The 19,673-nt window shown below is 50.6% G+C and overlaps 1 protein-coding gene across 1 annotated transcript in view; it reads right to left on the reverse strand.

Moving 5' to 3' along the window:
* LOC140403014 (OTU domain-containing protein 7B-like) overlaps positions 1–19,673 on the reverse strand; it is a 185,927-nt gene that overhangs the window by 77,875 nt on the left and 88,379 nt on the right. Inside the window, 1 exon segment of the mRNA XM_072490668.1 lies at positions 7,200–7,301. Coding sequence (XP_072346769.1) covers positions 7,200–7,301 — 102 coding nt within the window.

The raw sequence follows: 19,673 nt of genomic DNA on the forward strand, positions 1-19,673 counted from the left end.
GAGGGCTGGATTACGAAATGAAGACGGATGGAGATTGTCGGGAGGGCTGGATTACGAAATGAAGACGGATGGAGATGGTCGGGAGGGCTGGATTACGAAATGAAGATGGACTGAGATGGTCGGGAGGGCTGGATTACGAAATGAAGACTGACCGAGATGGTCAGGAGGGCTGGATTACGAAATGAAGACTGATCGTGATGGTCGGGAGGGCTGGATTACGAAATGAAGACTGATCGTGATGGTCAGGAGGGCTGGATTACGAAATGAAGACGGATTGAGATGGTCGGGAGGGCTGGATTCCGAAATGAAGACGGATTGAGATGGTCGGGAGGGCTGGATTACGAAATGAAGACGGATGGAGATTGTCGGGAGGGCTGGATTACGAAATGAAGACTGATCGAGATGGTCGGGAGGGCTGGATTACGAAATGAAGACGGATGGAGATTGTCGGGAGGGCTGGATTACGAAATGAAGACGGATGGAAATGGTCGGGAGGGCTGGATTAGGAAATGAAGACTGATCGAGATGATCAGGAGGGCTGGATTACGAAATTAAGACTGATTGAGATGGTCGGGAGGGCAGGATTACGAAATGAAGACTGATCGAGATGATCAGGAGGGCTGGATTACGAAATGAAGACGGATGGAGATGGTCGGGAGGGCTGGATTACGAAATGAAGACGGACTGAGATGGTCGGGAGGGCTGGATTACGAAATTAAGATGGACTGAGATGGTCGGGAGGGCTGGATTACGAAATGAAGACTGATCGAGATGGTCGGGAGGGCTGGATTACAAAATGAAGACGGATTGAGATGGTCGGGAGGGCTGGATTACGAAAGGAAGACTGATCGAGATGGTCAGGAGGTCTGGATTACGAAATGAAGACTGATCGTGATGGTTGGGAGGGCTGGATTACGAAATGAAGACGGATGGAGATGGTCGGGAGGGCTGGATTACGAAATGAAGATGGACTGAGATGGTCGGGAGGGCTGGATTACGAAATGAAGACTGACCGAGATGGTCAGGAGGGCTGGATTACGAAATGAAGACTGATCGTGATGGTTGGGAGGGCTGGATTACGAAATGAAGACGGATTGAGATGGTCAGGAGGGCTGAATTAGGAAATGAAGACTGATCGAGATGATCAGGAGGGCTGGATTACGAAATGAAGACTGATCGAGATGGTCGGGAGGGCAGGATTACGAAATGAAGACTGATCGAGATGGTCGGGAGGGCTGGATTACGAAATGAAGACTGATCGAGATGGTCGGGAGGGCTGGATTACGAAATGAAGACGGATGGAGATGGTCGGGAGGGCTGGATTACACAATGAAGACTGATCGAGATGGTCGGGAGGGCAGGATTACGAAATGAAGACGGATGGAGATGGTCAGGAGGGCTGGATTACGAAATGAAGACGGACTGAGATGATCAGGAGGGCTGGATTACGAAATGAAGACGGACTGATATGGTCGGGAGGGCTTGATTACGAAATGGAGACTGATCGAGATGGTCAGGAGGGCTGGATTACGAAATGAAGACGGACTGAGATGGTCGGGAGGGCTGGATTACGAAATGAAGACTGATCGTGATGGTCGGGAGGGCTGGATTACGAAATGAAGACTGATCGAGATGGTCAGGAGGGCTGGATTACGAAATGAAGACGGACTGAGATGATCAGGAGGGCTGGATTACGAAATGAAGACGGACTGATATGGTCGGGAGGGCTGGATTACGAAATGGAGACTGATCGAGATGGTCGGGAGGGCTGGATTACGAAATGAAGACGGACTGAGATGGTCGGGAGGGCTGGATTACGAAATGAAGACTGATCAAGATGGTCGGGAGGGCTGTATTACGAAATGAAGACGGATTGAGATGGTCGGGAGGGCTGGATTACGAAATGAAGACGGGACTGAGATAGTCGGGAGGGCTGGATTACGAAATGGAGACTGATCAAGATGGTCGGGAGGGCTGTATTACGAAATGAAGACGGATTGAGATGGTCGGGAGGGCTGGATTACGAAATGAAGACGGACTGAGATGGTCGGGAGGGCTGGATTACAAAATGAAGACTGACCGAGATGGTCGGGAGGGCTGGATTATGAAATGAAGACGGATTGAGATGGTCAGGAGGGCTGGATTCCGAAATGAAGACTGATCGTGATGGTCGGGAGGGCTGGGTTACGAAATGAAGACTGACCGAGATGGTCAGGAGGGCTGGATTACGAAATGAAGACTGATCGTGATGGTCGGGAGGGCTGGGTTACGAAATGAAGACTGATCGAGATGGTCGGGAGGGCTGGATTACGAAATGAAGACGGATTGAGATCGTCGGGAGGGCTGGATTACGAAATGAAGACGGATTGAGATGGTCGGGAGGGCTGGATTACGAAATGAAGACGGGACTGAGATAGTCGGGAGGGCTGGATTACGAAATGAAGACGGATGGAGATGGTCGGGAGGGCTGGATTACGAAATGAAGACGGATGGAGATGGTCGGGAGGGCTGGATTACGAAATGAAGACTGACCGAGATGGTCAGGAGGGCTGGATTACGAAATGAAGACTGATCGAAATGGTCGGGAGGGCTGGATTACGAAATGAAGACGGACTGAGATGGTCGGGAGGGCTGAATTACGAAATGGAGACTGATCAAGATGGTCGGGAGGGCTGGATTACGAAATGAAGACGGGACTGAGATAGTCGGGAGGGCTGGATTACGAAATGAAGACGGATGGAGATGGTCGGGAGGGCTGGATTACGAAATGAAGACGGACTGATATGGTCGGGAGGTCTGGATTACGAAATGGAGACTGATCAAGATGGTCGGGAGGGCTGGATTACGAAATGAAGACGGATGGAGATGATCAGGAGGGCTGGATTACGAAATGAAGACGGATTGAGATCGTCGGGAGGGCTGGATTACGAAATGAAGACGGATGGAGATGGTCGGGAGGGCTGGATTACGAAATGAAGACTGATCGAGATGGTCGGGTGGGCTGTATTACGAAATGAAGACGGATTGAGATCGTCGGGAGGGCTGGATTACGAAATGAAGACGGATGGAGATGGTCGGGAGGGCTGGATTACGAAATGAAGACTGATCGAGATGGTCGGGAGGGCTGGATTACGAAATGAAGACGGATCGAGATGGTCGGGAGGGCTGGATTACGAAATGAAGACGGACTGAGATGGTCGGGAGGGCTGGATTACGAAATGAAGACGGATGGAGATTGTCGGGAGGGCTGGATTACGAAATGAAGACGGATGGAGATGGTCGGGAGGGCTGGATTACGAAATGAAGATGGACTGAGATGGTCGGGAGGGCTGGATTACGAAATGAAGACTGATCGTGATGGTCGGGAGGGCTGGATTACGAAATGAAGACTGATCGTGATGGTCAGGAGGGCTGGATTACGAAATGAAGACGGATTGAGATGGTCGGGAGGGCTGGATTCCGAAATGAAGACGGATTGAGATGGTCGGGAGGGCTGGATTACGAAATGAAGACGGATGGAGATTGTCGGGAGGGCTGGATTACGAAATGAAGACTGATCGAGATGGTCGGGAGGGCTGGATTACGAAATGAAGACGGATGGAGATTGTCGGGAGGGCTGGATTACGAAAGGAAGACTGATCGAGATGGTCGGGAGGGCTGGATTACGAAATGAAGATGGACTGAGATGGTCGGGAGGGCTGGATTACGAAATGAAGACTGATTGTGATGGTCGGGAGGGCTGGATTACGAAATTAAGATGGACTGAGATGGTCGGGAGGGCTGGATTACGAAATGAAGACTGACTGAGATGGTCGGGAGGGCTGGATTACGAAATGAAGACGGACTGAGATGGTCGGGAGGGCTGGATTACGAAATGAAGACTGATCGAGATGGTCGGGAGGGCTGGATTACGAAATGAAGACGGACTGAGATGGTCGGGAGGGCTGGATTACGAAATGAAGACGGATGGAGATTGTCGGGAGGGCTGGATTACGAAATGAAGACGGATGGAGATGGTCGGGAGGGCTGGATTAGGAAATGAAGACTGATCGAGATGATCAGGAGGGCTGGATTACGAAATGAAGACTGATTGAGATGGTCGGGAGGGCAGGATTACGAAATGAAGACTGATCGAGATGATCAGGAGGGCTGGATTACGAAATGAAGACGGATGGAGATGGTCGGGAGGGCTGGATTACGAAATGAAGACGGACTGAGATGGTCGGGAGGGCTGGATTACGAAATTAAAATGGACTGAGATGGTCGGGAGGGCTGGATTACGAAATGAAGACTGATCGAGATGGTCGGGAGGGCTGGATTACAAAATGAAGACGGATTGAGATGGTCGGGAGGGCTGGATTACGAAAGGAAGACTGATCGAGATGGTCAGGAGGTCTGGATTACGAAATGAAGACGGATCGAGATGGTCGGGAGGGCTGAATTACGAAATGAAGATGGACTGAGATGGTCGGGAGGGCTGGATTACGAAATGAAGACTGACCGAGATGGTCAGGAGGGCTGGATTACGAAATGAAGACTGATCGTGATGGTTGGGAGGGCTGGATTACGAAATGAAGACTGATCGAGATGGTCAGGAGGGCTGGATTACGAAATGAAGATGGATGGAGATGGTCGGGAGGGCTGGATTACACAATGAAGACTGATCGAGATGGTCGGGAGGGCAGGATTACGAAATGAAGACTGATCGAGATGGTCGGGAGGGCAGGATTACGAAATGAAGATGGATGGAGATGGTCGGGAGGGCTGGATTACGAAATGAAGACTGATCGAGATGGTCGGGAGGGCTGGATTACGAAATGAAGACGGACTGAGATGGTCGGGAGGGCTGGATTACGAAATGAAGACTGATCGAGATGGTCGGGAGGGCTGGATTACGAAATGAAGACGGATGGAGATGGTCGGGAGGGCTGGATTACGAAATGAAGACTGATCGAGATGGTCAGGAGGGCTGGATTACGAAATGAAGACGGACTGAGATGATCAGGAGGGCTGGATTACGAAATGAAGACGGACTGAGATGGTCGGGAGGGCTGGATTACGAAATGAAGACTGATCGAGATGGTCGGGAGGGCAGGATTACGAAATGAAGACGGACTGAGATGATCAGGAGGGCTGGATTACGAAATGAAGACGGACTGAGATGATCAGGAGGGCTGGATTACGAAATGAAGACGGACTGAGATGGTCGGGAGGGCTGGATTACGAAATGAAGACTGATCAAGATGGTCGGGAGGGCTGGATTACGAAATGAAGACTGATCAAGATGGTCGGGAGGGCTGTATTACGAAATGAAGACGGATTGAGATGGTCGGGAGGGCTGGATTACGAAATGAAGACGGGACTGAGATAGTCGGGAGGGCTGGATTACGAAATGGAGACTGATCAAGATGGTCGGGAGGGCTGTATTACGAAATGAAGACGGATTGAGATGGTCGGGAGGGCTGGATTACGAAATGAAGACGGACTGAGATGGTCGGGAGGGCTGGATTTCAAAATGAAGACTGACCGAGATGGTCGGGAGGGCTGGATTATGAAATGAAGACGGATTGAGATGGTCAGGAGGGCTGGATTCCGAAATGAAGACTGATCGTGATGGTCGGGAGGGCTGGGTTACGAAATGAAGACTGACCGAGATGGTCAGGAGGGCTGGATTACGAAATGAAGACTGATCGTGATGGTCGGGAGGGCTGGGTTACGAAATGAAGACTGATCGAGATGGTCGGGAGGGCTGGATTACGAAATGAAGACGGATTGAGATCGTCGGGAGGGCTGGATTACGAAATGAAGACGGATTGAGATGGTCGGGAGGGCTGGATTACGAAATGAAGACGGATGGAGATGGTCGGGAGGGCTGGATTACGAAATGAAGACTGATCGAGATGGTCGGGAGGGCTGGATTACGAAATGAAGACGGATGGAGATGGTCGGGAGGGCTGGATTACACAATGAAGACTGATCGAGATGGTCGGGAGGGCAGGATTACGAAATGAAGACGGATGGAGATGGTCGGGAGGGCTGGATTACGAAATGAAGACGGATGGAGATGGTCGGGAGGGCTGGATTACGAAATGAAGACTGATCGAGATGGTCAGGAGGGCTGGATTACGAAATGAAGACGGACTGAGATGATCAGGAGGGCTGGATTACGAAATGAAGACGGACTGATATGGTCGGGAGGGCTTGATTACGAAATGGAGACTGATCGAGATGGTCAGGAGGGCTGGATTACGAAATGAAGACGGACTGAGATGGTCGGGAGGGCTGGATTACGAAATGAAGACTGATCGTGATGGTCGGGAGGGCTGGATTACGAAATGAAGACTGATCGAGATGGTCAGGAGGGCTGGATTACGAAATGAAGACGGACTGAGATGATCAGGAGGGCTGGATTACGAAATGAAGACGGACTGATATGGTCGGGAGGGCTGGATTACGAAATGGAGACTGATCGAGATGGTCGGGAGGGCTGGATTACGAAATGAAGACGGACTGAGATGGTCGGGAGGGCTGGATTACGAAATGAAGACTGATCAAGATGGTCGGGAGGGCTGTATTACGAAATGAAGACGGATTGAGATGGTCGGGAGGGCTGGATTACGAAATGAAGACGGGACTGAGATAGTCGGGAGGGCTGGATTACGAAATGGAGACTGATCAAGATGGTCGGGAGGGCTGTATTACGAAATGAAGACGGATTGAGATGGTCGGGAGGGCTGGATTACGAAATGAAGACGGACTGAGATGGTCGGGAGGGCTGGATTACAAAATGAAGACTGACCGAGATGGTCGGGAGGGCTGGATTATGAAATGAAGACGGATTGAGATGGTCAGGAGGGCTGGATTCCGAAATGAAGACTGATCGTGATGGTCGGGAGGGCTGGGTTACGAAATGAAGACTGACCGAGATGGTCAGGAGGGCTGGATTACGAAATGAAGACTGATCGTGATGGTCGGGAGGGCTGGGTTACGAAATGAAGACTGATCGAGATGGTCGGGAGGGCTGGATTACGAAATGAAGACGGATTGAGATCGTCGGGAGGGCTGGATTACGAAATGAAGACGGATTGAGATGGTCGGGAGGGCTGGATTACGAAATGAAGACGGATGGAGATGGTCGGGAGGGCTGGATTACGAAATGAAGACTGATCGAGATGTCTGGATCAGCACACTGTACTGACCTAAAGAAGCAGCATGGAGCAGGCAGTTCCCATCACCAGTAGTTGCAAGGGGCAACAGACGTTGGCAGCTGGCATCAACATTTGCCCACCAATTGAGACGACCTGAGGGGCACAACAATTTATTTAAAGTCAGTCAAAACTCCAATGACATTACTCAAAGAGCAGGTCATCATCCCCACACCCACTGATCTGTCCTCCTCACAAGCCTTACTCACCTTACAAACATCCGGCTTTGCGGGAGGGCACAATAAGATGGAATTTGGGCCCGGCCTGTCCAGATGGATATCAAAGAATTCACTAAACAACAGCTTCACCGCTGCAAACTCTGCTGAGACAGAGACCCCAGGGGTTTCAGCTCCAGCCCAGAGTCCCAGGCACAAAATACACATTAATAAGCACATTGCAGTACTGAGGGAGCGCCGCACTGTCAGAGGGTCAGTACTGAGGGAATGCTGCACTGTCAGAGGGTCAGTACTGAGGGAGCGCCGCACTGTCAGAGGGTCAGTACTGAGGGAGCGCCGCACTGTCAGAGGGTCAGTACTGAGGGAGTGCCGCACTGTCAGAGGGTCAGTACTGAGGGAGTGCCGCACTGTCAGAGGGTCAGTACTGAGGGAGCGCCGCACTGTCAGAGGGTCAGTACTGAGGGAGTGCCGCACTGTCAGAGGGTCAGTGCTGAGTGTATGCTGCACTGTCAGAGGGTCAGTACTGAGGGAGCGCCGCACTGTCAGAGGGTCAGTACTGAGGGAGTGCCGCACTGTCAGAGGGTCAGTACCGAGGGAGTGCTGCACTGTCAGAGGGTCAGTACTGAGGGAGCGCCGCACTGTCAGAGGGTCAGTACTGAGGGAATGCTGCACTGTCAGAGGCTCAGTACTGAGGGAGTGCTGCACTGTCAGAGGGTCAGTACTGAGGGAGTGCCGCACTGTCAGAGGGTCAGTGCTGAGTGTATGCTGCACTGTCAGAGGGTCAGTACTGAGGGAGCGCCGCACTGTCAGAGGGTCAGTACTGAGGGAGTGCTGCACTGTCAAAGGGTCAGTACTGAGGGAGTGCCGCACTGTCAAAGGGTCAGTACTGAGGGAGTGCCGCACTGTCAGAGGGTCAGTACTGAGGGAGCGCCGCACTGTCAGAGAGTCAGTACTGAGGGAGTGCTGCACTGTCAGAGGGTCAGTACTGAGGGAGCCGCACTGTCAGAGGGTCAGTACTGAGGGAGCCGCACTGTCAGAGGGTCAGTACTGAGGGAGTGCTGCACTGTCAGAGAGTCAGTAATGAGGGAGTCCCGCACTGTCGGAGGTTCAGTACTGAGGGAGCGCCGCACTGTCAGAGGGTCAGTACTGAGGGAGAGCCGCACTGTCAGAGGGTCAGTACTGAGTGAGCGCCGCACTGTCAGAGGGTCAGTACTGAGGGAGTGCTGCACTGTCAGAGGGTCAGTACTGAGGGAGTGCCGCACTGTCAGAGGGTCAGTGCTGAGTGTATGCTGCACTGTCAAAGGGTCAGTACTGAGGGAGCGCCGCACTGTCAGAGGGTCAGTACTGAGGGAGTGCCGCACTGTCAAAGGGTCAGTACTGAGGGAGTGCCGCACTGTCAGAGGGTCAGTACTGAGGGAGCGCCGCACTCTCAGAGAGTCAGTACTGAGGGAGTGCTGCACTGTCAGAGGGTCAGTACTGAGGGAGCGCCGCACTGTCAGAGGGTCAGTACTGAGGGAGTGCTGCACTGTCGGAGGGTCAGTACTGAGGGTGCGCCGCACTTTCAGAGGGTCAGTACTGAGGGAGTGCCGCACTGTCAGAGGGTCAGTACTGAGGGAGTGCTGCACTGTCAGAGGGTCAGTACTGAGGGAGTGCTGCACTGTCGAAGGTCAGTACTGAGGGAGTGCTGCACTGTCAGAGGGTCAGTACTGAGGGAGTGCTGCACTGTCGAAGGTCAGTACTGAGGGAGTGCCGCACTGTCAGAGGGTCAGTACTGAGGGAGTGCCGCACTGTCAGAGGGTAAGTACTGAGGGAGTGCTGCACTGTCAAAGGTCAGTACTGAGGGAGTGCTGCACTGTCAGAGGGTCAGTACTGAGGGAGTGCTGCACTGTCGAAGGTCAGTACTGAGGGAGAGCTGCACTGTCAGAGGGTCAGTACTGAGGGAGTGCCGCACTGTGGGAGGGTCAGTACTGAGGGAGTGCCGCACTGTCAGAGGGTCAGTACTGAGGGAGTGCTGCACTGTCAGAGGGTCAGTACTGAGGGAGTGCTGCACTGTCGAAGGTCAGTACTGAGGGAGTGCTGCACTGTCAGAGGGTCAGGACTGAGGGAGAGCTGCACTGTCGGAGGGTCAGTCATCATTGGCCAGAAAAAATAACAGATCTGAGGACTGGGAGCAGTTTAGAATTCAGCAAAGCAGGAACAAGAGATTGATTAAGAAGTGGAAAATAGCCTCCGGAAGGGAAGGAGGGAATGATGTGTTTCTTGGATCAGCTGGAATTCCCCAAGGTGGAGGAGCAGGAGAGGGCGGGACTGGGAGCACAGATTGAGATGGAGGAGGTGGTAAAAGGGATTGGGAGCATGCAGGCGGGGAAGGCCCCGGGACCGGACGGATTCCCGGTGGAATTTTACAGGAAGTATATGGACTTACTGGCCCCGCTTTTGACGAAAACCTTTAATGAGGCTAGGGAAAGGGGGCAGCTGCCCCCGACTATGTCGGAGGCAACGATATCGCTCCTTTTGAACAAGGAAAAAGACCCGCTGCAGTGTGGGTCCTACAGGCCCATTTCCCTTTTAAATGTAAATGCTAAGCTCCTGGCCAAGGTGATGGCGACGAGGATAGAGGACTGTGTCCCGGGTGTGGTCCACGAGGATCAAACTGGGTTCGTTAAGGGGAGACAGCTGTACACGAACATACGGAGGTTGCTAGGGGTAATGATGATGCCCCCACCAGAGGGGGAGGCGGAGATAGTGGTGGTGATAGTGGTGGCGATGGACGCCGAGAAAGCATTTGACAGAGTGGAGTGGGATTATCTGTGGGAGGTGCTGAGGAGATTAGGTTTTGGAGAACGGTATATTGGATGGGTACAGCTGCTGTATAGGGCCCCGGTGGCGAGCGTGGCCACGAACAGACAGAGGTCTGATTACTTCCGTCTTCATAGAGGGAGGAGGCAGGGGTGTCCCGTCTCTGTTACTGTTTGCATTGGCGATTGAGCCCCTGGCCATAGCACTGAGGGGCTCTAGGAAGTAGAGGGGAGTGCTCAGGGGAGGAGAAGAACACCGGGTATCCTTGTATGCAGATGATTTATTGCTGTATGTTGCGGACCCAGTGGAGGGGATGCCTGAGATAATGCAGACACTCAGGGAGTTTGGGGAATTTTCGGGGTATAAACTGAATATGGGTAAGAGTGAGTTGTTTGTGGTGCATCCGGGGGAACAGAGCAGGGGAATAGATGACTTACCGCTGAGGAAGGTAACAAGAGATTTCCGGTGCTTAGGGATTCAGATAGCCAGGAGTTGGGGAACCTTACACCGGCTTAATCTAACAAGATTGGTGGAACAGATGGTGGAGGATTTTAAGAGATGGGACATGGTGCCCGTCACTGGTGGGTAGGGTGCAGGCGGTCAAAATGGTAGTCCTCCCGAGATTCCTCTTTGTGTTTCAGTGCCTTCCGGTGATGGTCACGAAGGCTTTTTTCAAGAGAATTGAGAAAAGTGTCATGAGCTTTGTGTGGGCCGGGAAGACCCCGAGAGTGAGGAGGGGGTTCTTGCAGCGTAGCAGGGATAGGGGGGGCGCTGGCACTACCGAGCCCAAGTGAGTACTACTGGGCCGCGAATATCTCAATGGTGTGTAAGTGGATGGGAGAAGGGGAGGGAGCGGCGTGGAAGAGATTGGAGATGGCGTCCTGCAAAGGAACCAGCCTACAAGCAATGGTGATGGCGCCGTTGCCGTTCTCCCCGAAGAAATACACCACAAGTCCAGTGGTGGTGGCAACACTAAAAATTTGGGGGCAGTGGAGACGACATAGGGGAAGGACGGGAGCCTCGGTGTGGTCCCCGATAAGAAATAATCATAGGTTTGTCCCGGGGAGAATAGATGGGGGATTTGGAGCATGGCAGAGAGCGGGGGTTGTGCAACTGAGAGATCTGTTCGTAGACGGGACGTTTGCGAGTCTGGGAGCGCTGACGGAAAAATATGGGTTGCCCCAAGGGAATGCATTTCGGTACATGCAACTGAGGGCTTTTGCGAGGCAACAGGTGAGGGAATTCCCGCAGCTCCCGACGCAGGAGGTTCAGGATAGAGTGATCTCAGGGACATGGGTGGGGGATGGTAGGGTGTTGGATATATACAGGGAAATGAGGGACGAGGGGGAGATCATAAGACCATAAGACATAGGAGCGGAAGGCCATTCGGCCCATCGAGTCCACTCCACCATTCAATCATGGCTGATTTCAACTCCATTTACCCGCTCTCTCTCCATAGCCCTTAATTCCTCGAGAAATCAAGAATTTATCAACTTCTGTCTTAAAGACACTCAACGTCCCGGCCTCCACTGCCCTCTGTGGCAATGAATTCCACAGACCCACCGCTCTCTGGCTGAAGAAATTTCTCCTCATCTCTGTTCTAAAGTGACTCCCTTTTATTCTAAGGCTGTGCCCCCGGGTCCGAGTCTCCCCTGCTAATGGAAACAACTTCCCTACATCCACCCTATCTAAGCCATTCATTATCTTGTAAGTTTCTATTAGATCTCCCCTCAACCTCCTAAACTCCAATGAATATAATCCCAGGATCCTCAGACGTTCATCGTATGTTAGGCCTACCATTCCTGGGATCATCCGTGTGAATCTCCGCTGGACCCGCTCCAGTGCCAGTATGTCCTTCCTGAGGTGTGGGGCCCAAAATTGCTCACAGTATTCTAAATGGGGCCTAACTAGTGCTTTATAAAGCTTCAGAAGTACATCCCTGCTTTTATATTCCAAGCCTCTTGAGATGAATGACAACATTGCATTTGCTTTCTTAATTACGGACTCAACCTGCAAGTTTACCTTTAGAGAATCCTGGACTAGGACTCCCAAGTCCCTTTGCACTTCAGCATTATGAATTTTGTCACCGTTTAGAAAATAGTCCATGCCTCTATTCTTTTTTCCAAAGTGCAAGACCTCGCACTTGCCCACGTTGAATTTCATCAGCCATTTCTTGGACCACTCTCCTAAACTGTCTAAATCTTTCTGCAGCCTCCCCACCTCCTCCATACTACCTGCCCCATCACCTATCTTTGTATCATCGGCAAACTTAGCCAGAATGCCCCCAGTCCCGTCATCTAGATCGTTAATATATAAAGAGAACAGCTGTGGCCCCAACACTGAACCCTGCGGGACACCACTCGTCACCGGTTGCCATTCCGAAAAAGAACCTTTTATCCCAACTCTCTGCCTTCTGCCTGACAGCCAATCGTCAATCCATATTAGTACCTTGCCTCGAATACCATGGGCCCTTATTTTACTCAGCAGTCTCCCGTGAGGCACCTTATCAAAGGCCTTTTGGAAGTCAAGATAGATAACATCCATTGGCTCTCCTTGGTCTAACCTATTTGTTATCTCCTCAAAGAACTCTAACAGGTTTGTCAGGCACGACCTCCCCTTACTAAATCCATGCTGACTTGTCCTAATCTGACCCTGCACTTCCAAGAATTTAGAGATCTCATCCTTAACAATGGATTCTAGAATCTTGCCAACAACCGAGGTTAGGCTAATTGGCCTATAATTTTCCATCTTTTTCCTTGTTCCCTTCTTGAACAGGGGGGTTACAACAGCGATTTTCCAATCCTCTGGGACTTTCCCGGACTCCAGTGACTTTTGAAAGATCATAACTAACGCCTCCACCATTTCTTCAGCTATCTCCTTTAGAACTCTAGGATGTAGTCCATCTGGGCCCGGAGATTTATCAATTTTTAGACCTCTTAGTTTCTCTAGCACTTTCTCCTTTGTGATGGCTACCATATTCAACTCTGCCCCCTGACTCTCCGGAATTGGTGGGATATTACTCATGTCTTCTACTGTGAAGACTGACGGAAAGTACTTATTTAGTTCCTCAGCTATTTCCTTGTCTCCCATCACAAAATTACCAGCGTCATTTTGGAGCGGCCCAATGTCAACTTTTGCCTCCAGTTTGTTTTTAATGTATTTAAATAAACTTTTACTATCATTCCTAATGTTACTGGCGAGCCTACCTTCATATTTGATCCTCTCTTTCATTATTTCTCTCTTTGTTATCCTCTGTTTGTTTTTGTAGCCTTCCCAATCTTCTGATTCCCAATACTCTTTGCCACATTATAGGCTTTCTCTTTTGCTTTGATGCATTCCCTAACTTCCTTTGTCAGCCATGGCTGCCTAATCCCCCCTCTGATAACCTTTCTTTTCTTTGGGATGAACCTCTGCACTGTGTCCTCAATTACTCCCAGAAACTCCTGCCATTGCTGTTCTACTGTCTTTCCCACTAGGCTCTGCTCCCAGTCGATTTTCGTCAGTTCCTCCCTCATGCCCCTGTAGTTACCTTTATTTAACTGTAACACCTTTACATCTGATTCTACCTTCTTTCTTTCAAATTGGAGATTGAATTCTACCATATTATGATCACTGCCTCCTAAGTGCTCCCTTACTTTAAGATCTTTAATCAAGTCTGGCTCATTACATAACACTAAGTCCAGAATGGCCTGTTCCCTCGTGGGCTCCATCACAAGCTGTTCCAAAAAGCCCTCCTGTAAACATTCAATGAATTCCCTTTCCTTGGGTCCACTGGCAGTATTATTTACCCAGTCCACCTGCATATTGAAGTCCCCCATGATCACTGTGACCTTGCCTTTCTGACATGCACTTTCTATTTCGTGGTGCATTTTGTGCCCCCGGTCCTGACCACTGTTAGGAGGCCTGTACATAACTCCCATTATGGTTTTTTTGCCTTTGTGGTTCCTCAACTCTACCCACACAGACTCCACATCATCTGACCCTATGTCATGGTGGATGAGCTGAAGGGAAAATGGGAAGAAGAGCTGGGGGAAGAGATTGAAGAGGGGCTGTGGGCAGATGCCCTACGTAGGGTAAACTCTTCGTCCTCGTGCGCCAGGCTAAGCCTGATACAATTCAAGGTTTTGCACAGGGCACATATGACCGGAGCAAGGCTCAGTAAATTCTTCAGGGTAGAGGATAGGTGTGGGAGATGCTCGAGAAGCCCAACAAACCACACCCACGTGTTTTGGTCGTGTCCGGCACTGCAGGGGTTCTGGGTGGGGGTGGCAAAGGTGCTTTTGAAGGTGGTGGGGGTCCGGGTCGAGCCAGGCTGGGGGTTGGCTATATTTGGGGTTGCAGAAGAGCCGGGCGTGCAGGAGGCGAAAGAGGCTGATGTCTTGGCCTTTGCGTCCCTAGTAGCCCGGCGAAGGATATTGCTTATGTGGAAGGAAGCCAAACCCCCGGGCGTGTAGACCTGGATAAATGACATGGCAGGGTTTATAAAACTAGAACGGATAAAGTTCGCACTAAGGGGTTCGGCTCAAGGGTTCACCAGGCGGCGGCAACCGTTCATTGACTACCTCGCAGAACGATAAAGGAAATGGGAAGGTAGCAGCAGCAACCCAGGGGGGAGGGGCCCAGGCTGGTCCTCAGGGATGTTTGTGTATAGATATTTGTACCGGGTTATGTATACTGGATTGCTCGATTTTATTTTTGGAGAGTTATTATTTTTGATATGGCAGTTGCCATTTAGTTTACATATTATTTATTTATTTGTTAAAATGGCCACTGTTAGTTATACTGTTTCATTGTCAAAAAAGGACAACCTTTGTATTGTTTTGTTTGGCCAAAATATTTTGAATAAAATATATTTTTTAAAAAAGAAGTGGAAAATAGAGCACGAGAGTAAGCTTGCAGGGAACTGACTGTAAAAGTTTCTATAGGTAGGTGAAGAGAAAAAGATTGGTGAAGATAAATGTAGGTCCTGTACAGTCAGAAAGAGGGGAATTTATAATGAAGGACAAAGAAATGGCTGAGCAGCTAAATACAGACTTTGGTTCGGTCTTCACAAATGAGGATATAAATAACCTGTCAGAGAGGGTTAGTGAGAGGGAGGAACTGAAGGAGATCAATATTAGTTGAGAAATGATGTTGGGGAAAGTGATGGGATTGAAGGCAGATAACTCCCCAGGGCCTGAGAATCTACATCCCAGAGAATTTAACAAAGTGGCTCTCGAGATAGTGGAGGCAATGGTGGTCATCTTCCGGGATTCTCTACTCTGGAACAGTTCCTGCAGATTGGAGGGTGGCTAATGTAACCCCACTATTTAGAAAAGGAGGGAGAGGGAAAACACAGAATTATGGACCAGTCAGCCTGACGTCGGTAGTCGGGCAAATTCTAGAATCCATTACGAAAGGTTTTATAGCAGAGCACTTAGAAACCAAGTGGCAGGAACGGACAGAGTCAGCATGGATTTATGAAGGGAAATCATGCTTGACAAATCCACTGGAATTCTTCAAGGATGTAACTAGTAGAGTGAAAGTCTCCCACATGAGCCATTAATGTGTGAAATTAAAGCACATGGGATTGGGGGCTGTGTATTGAGATGGATAGAAAACTGGTTAGCAGTGTAGAGGGAGCTTTACTCAGTATCTAACCCCGTGCTGTACCTGTCCTGGGAGTGTTTGATGGGGGCAGTGTAGAGGGAGCTTTACTCTGTATCTAACCCCATGCTGTACCTGTCCTGGGAGTGTTTGATGGGGACAGTGTAGTGGGAGCTTTACTCTGTATCTAACCCCGTGCTGTACCTGCCCTGGGAGTGTTTGACGGGGACAATGTAGAGGGAGCTTTACTCTGTATCTAACCCCGTGCTGTACCTGTCCTGGGAGTGTTTGATGGGGACAGTGTAGAGGGAGCTTTACTCTGTATCTAACCCCATGCTGTACCTGCCCTGGGAGTGTTTGACGGGGACAATGTAGAGGGAGCTTTACTCTGTATCTAACCCCGTGCTGTACCTGTCCTGGGAGTGTTTGATGGGGACAGTGTAGAGGGAGCTTTACTCTGTATCTAACCCCGTGCTGTACCTGTCCTGGGAGTGTTTGATGGGGACAGTGTAGAGAGAGCTTTACTCTGTATCTAACCCCGTGCTGTACCTGTCCTGGGAGTGTTTGATGGGGACAGTTTAGAGGGAGCTTTACTCTGTATCTAACCCCGTGCTGTACCTGTCCTGGGAGTGTTTGATGGGGACAGTGTGGAGGGAGATTTACTCCGTATCTAACCCCGTGCTGTACCTGTGAAGAGGGCAGTATAGAGTTTATTTCACTGTATCTAACTGCATACCTAATTTGAAATGGTTTCATTGTATGGTGTCTGTAATAACCTGCACAGGACTCATCCACCTGGGGATGATTGTTCCCTGTGTTCAATTGGACTGAGTTAACCCAGCACTAGTATAAAAGGCAGGCAGCTGTAGAGCCAGCTAAAAAGGAATGAGGACCCGGTGAAAGGGAACCGGGCCCTGTGTATGTACGATGCTGTTGCTGAAATAAAGGACGTTTCAGAAGCTCGTTGGACTCCCCTGGCTTTATCACAGTGTCACATCAGTCAGCAAGCAGAGAAAGATGATGTGAAATGATGAGTGCATTTCAACTTTCATTCTGCTCCTGAACTTACAGACACAAGAGCTGACTTGTCAATCAGAGGCAGCAATTCAATCTCAGGGCTCTGATAACAAACCACTGGCTTGGGTTTCACTCCTGGGGCATTTTGTTGTCCGATATCTCGCGCGTGGATTATGTTGGTATGGTCGCTGACAGATCAGTTACCTGGGAGGAGGTGTTCCACTCACACTCACCGGTGCAGCAGAGACATTCATTGTGTTACAGCAGCTGACCACATCCAGCAAGAAAACAACAGGTTAAACCTGACAGCCTGCAGTCCTGGAGATGACAACATAAACAGTGTTCTCCAGTCCTGAGCACCGTGCGTCTTCCCCAGTGATAGTGGGGGTGGGGTTCACCTTCCCCAGCATTAACCGAGGTAGTCATAGTGTGAAAGGTTCAGAGGGAGCAGTGAAAGGTTCAGAGGGAGCAGTGAAAGGTTCAGAGGGAGCAGTGAAAGGTTCAGAGGGAGCAGAATTCTTAAAACGCGCCCAGGCGACCTTTTTAAGCCAGTCCGTAGAAGGTCCAGCAAGAGCGGGGGTCATTCCTGGACTTAATTTCAGGTAAAGAAGCTGGGCAAGTGGTTGCAGTATCAGAGGGGGAGCATTTTGCAGACACTGATCATAACTCAGTTAGGTTCAAGATTGCTAAGGAAAAGCCATGATGTGGAGATGCCGGCGTTGGACTGGGGTGAGCACAGTAAGAAGTCTTACAACACCAACAAACCTGTTGGGACTTTAACCTGGTGTTCTATGACTTCTTACTGTTATGGAAAAGGCCAAGGATGGGCCTGAAATCCAAGTTCTAAACTGGGGAAGGCCAATTTTTCTTTTCTCTTTTTAAAATTTAGAGCACCCAATTATTTTCTTTTCCAATTAAGGGGCAATTTAGCATGGCCAATCCACCTAACTTTGGGTTGTGGGGGGGTGAGACCCACGCAGACACGGGGGGAATGTGCAAACTCCACACGGACAGTGACCCGGGGCCGGGATTCGAACCCGGGTCCTCAGCGCCGCAGTCCCAGTGCTCACCGCTGCGCCACATGCCACCTGGGGAAGGCCGATTTTAATAAGATCAGGTATGATTTGGGCAGAGTGGACTGGGAGCAGATACTTCAGGTGAAGAACAGTGGGACGCATTCAAGAAGGAAACGGGGACAGTGCAGGGCCAACACCTTCCAATCCAGAAAAAGGATGGGACCAACAAATTCAGTGAACCCTGGATATCGAGGGATCTACAGCATTGGCGAAGGAGAAAAAGGGAGGCTTATGGCAGATATCGAGGGCTCCAAACAGCAGAAGCCCTCGAGGCGTGTAGAATGTGCAAGAGGGGACTTAAAAAGGAAATTAGGAGAGCAAAAAGGGGACAAGGATATTGGCAGGTAAAATAAAGGACAATCGGAAATTGTTTTCCAAGTACATTAAGGGTAAAAGGAGGGGTGGCGCGGTGGCGCAGTGGGTTAGCCCTGCTGCCTCACGGCGCCGAGGTCCCAGGTTCGATCCCGGCTCAGGGTCACTGATGGAGAGGAGGTGGAGTGGTCTGGCAGGCTTAAAAGTAGAGAAATGTCCAGGGCCAGATTTGGATTTATTGTCACGTGTACTGAGGCTCAGGGAAACGTATTGTTCTGCGCACAGTCCAGGCTGATCGCTCCATACATGAAAAAACATACGATAGAAACAAAATGTAAATACAGAGTCACAGACATCAGAAGCATACAGAGTGCAGTACGGCTCAGTGGAGAGATCACTTCAGTCCATAGGAAGCAGAGGCTGTTTGTGCGTGTTCTCAGACTTCTGTACCTCCTGCTCGATGGAAGAAGTTGGAAGAGTGAGTAAGCCGGGTGGGAGGGGCCTTTGATTATGCTGTCCGCTTTCCCCAGGCAGCGGGAGGTCTAGATGGAGTCAATGGATGGGAGGCAGGTTTGTGTGATGGACTGGGCGGTGTTCACGACTCTCTGAAGTTTCTTGCGGTCCTGGGCCGAGCAGTTGCCATACCAGGCTGTGATGCAGCCCGATAGGATGCTTTCTATGGTACATCTGTAAAAGTTGGTAAGAGTCAATGTGGACATGCCGAATTTCCTTAGTTTCCTGAGGAAGTATAGGCGCTGTTGTGCTTTCTTGGTGGTAGCGTCGACGTGGGTGGACCAGGACAGATTTTTGGAGATGTGCACCCCTAAGAATTTGAGACTGCTAACCATCTCCACCTCGGCCCCGTTGATGCTGACAGGGGTGTGTACAGTACTTTGCTTCCTGAAGTCAATGACCAGCTCTTTAGTTTTGCTGGCATTGAGGGAGAGATTGTTGTCGCTACACCTCTCCACTAGGTTCTCTATCTCCCTCCTGTATTCTGACTTATCCTTGTTCGAGATATGACCCACTACGATCGTGTCATCGACAACTTGCAGATGGAGTTGGAGCCAAATTTTGCCACGCAGTCGTGTGTACACAGGGAGTATAGCAGGGGGCTAAGTACGCAGCCTTGCGGGGCCCCGGTATGGAGGACTATTGTGGAGGAGGTGTTGTTGGTTATTCTTACTGATTGTGGTCTGTGGGTGAGAAAGTCGAGGATCCGGTTGCGGAGTGGGGAGCCAAGTCCTAGGTTTTGGAGCTTTGATATGAGCTTGGCTGGGATTATGGTGTTGAAGGTGGAGCTGTAGTCAATAAATAGGAGTCTGACGTAGGAGTCCTTGTTGTCGAGATGCTCCAGGGGTGAGTGTAGGGCCAGGGAGATGGCGCCTGCTGTGGGCTGGCTGTGGCGGTCTGCGAATTGCAGTGGATCAAGGCGTTCTGGGAGTATGGAGTTGATGCGCCTCATGAGGAGATTTACCAGGATGCTGCCTGGATTGGAGGAT

This window comes from Scyliorhinus torazame, chromosome 26 (genome assembly GCF_047496885.1).
Source record: "Scyliorhinus torazame isolate Kashiwa2021f chromosome 26, sScyTor2.1, whole genome shotgun sequence".
Lineage (NCBI taxonomy): Eukaryota > Metazoa > Chordata > Chondrichthyes > Carcharhiniformes > Scyliorhinidae > Scyliorhinus > Scyliorhinus torazame.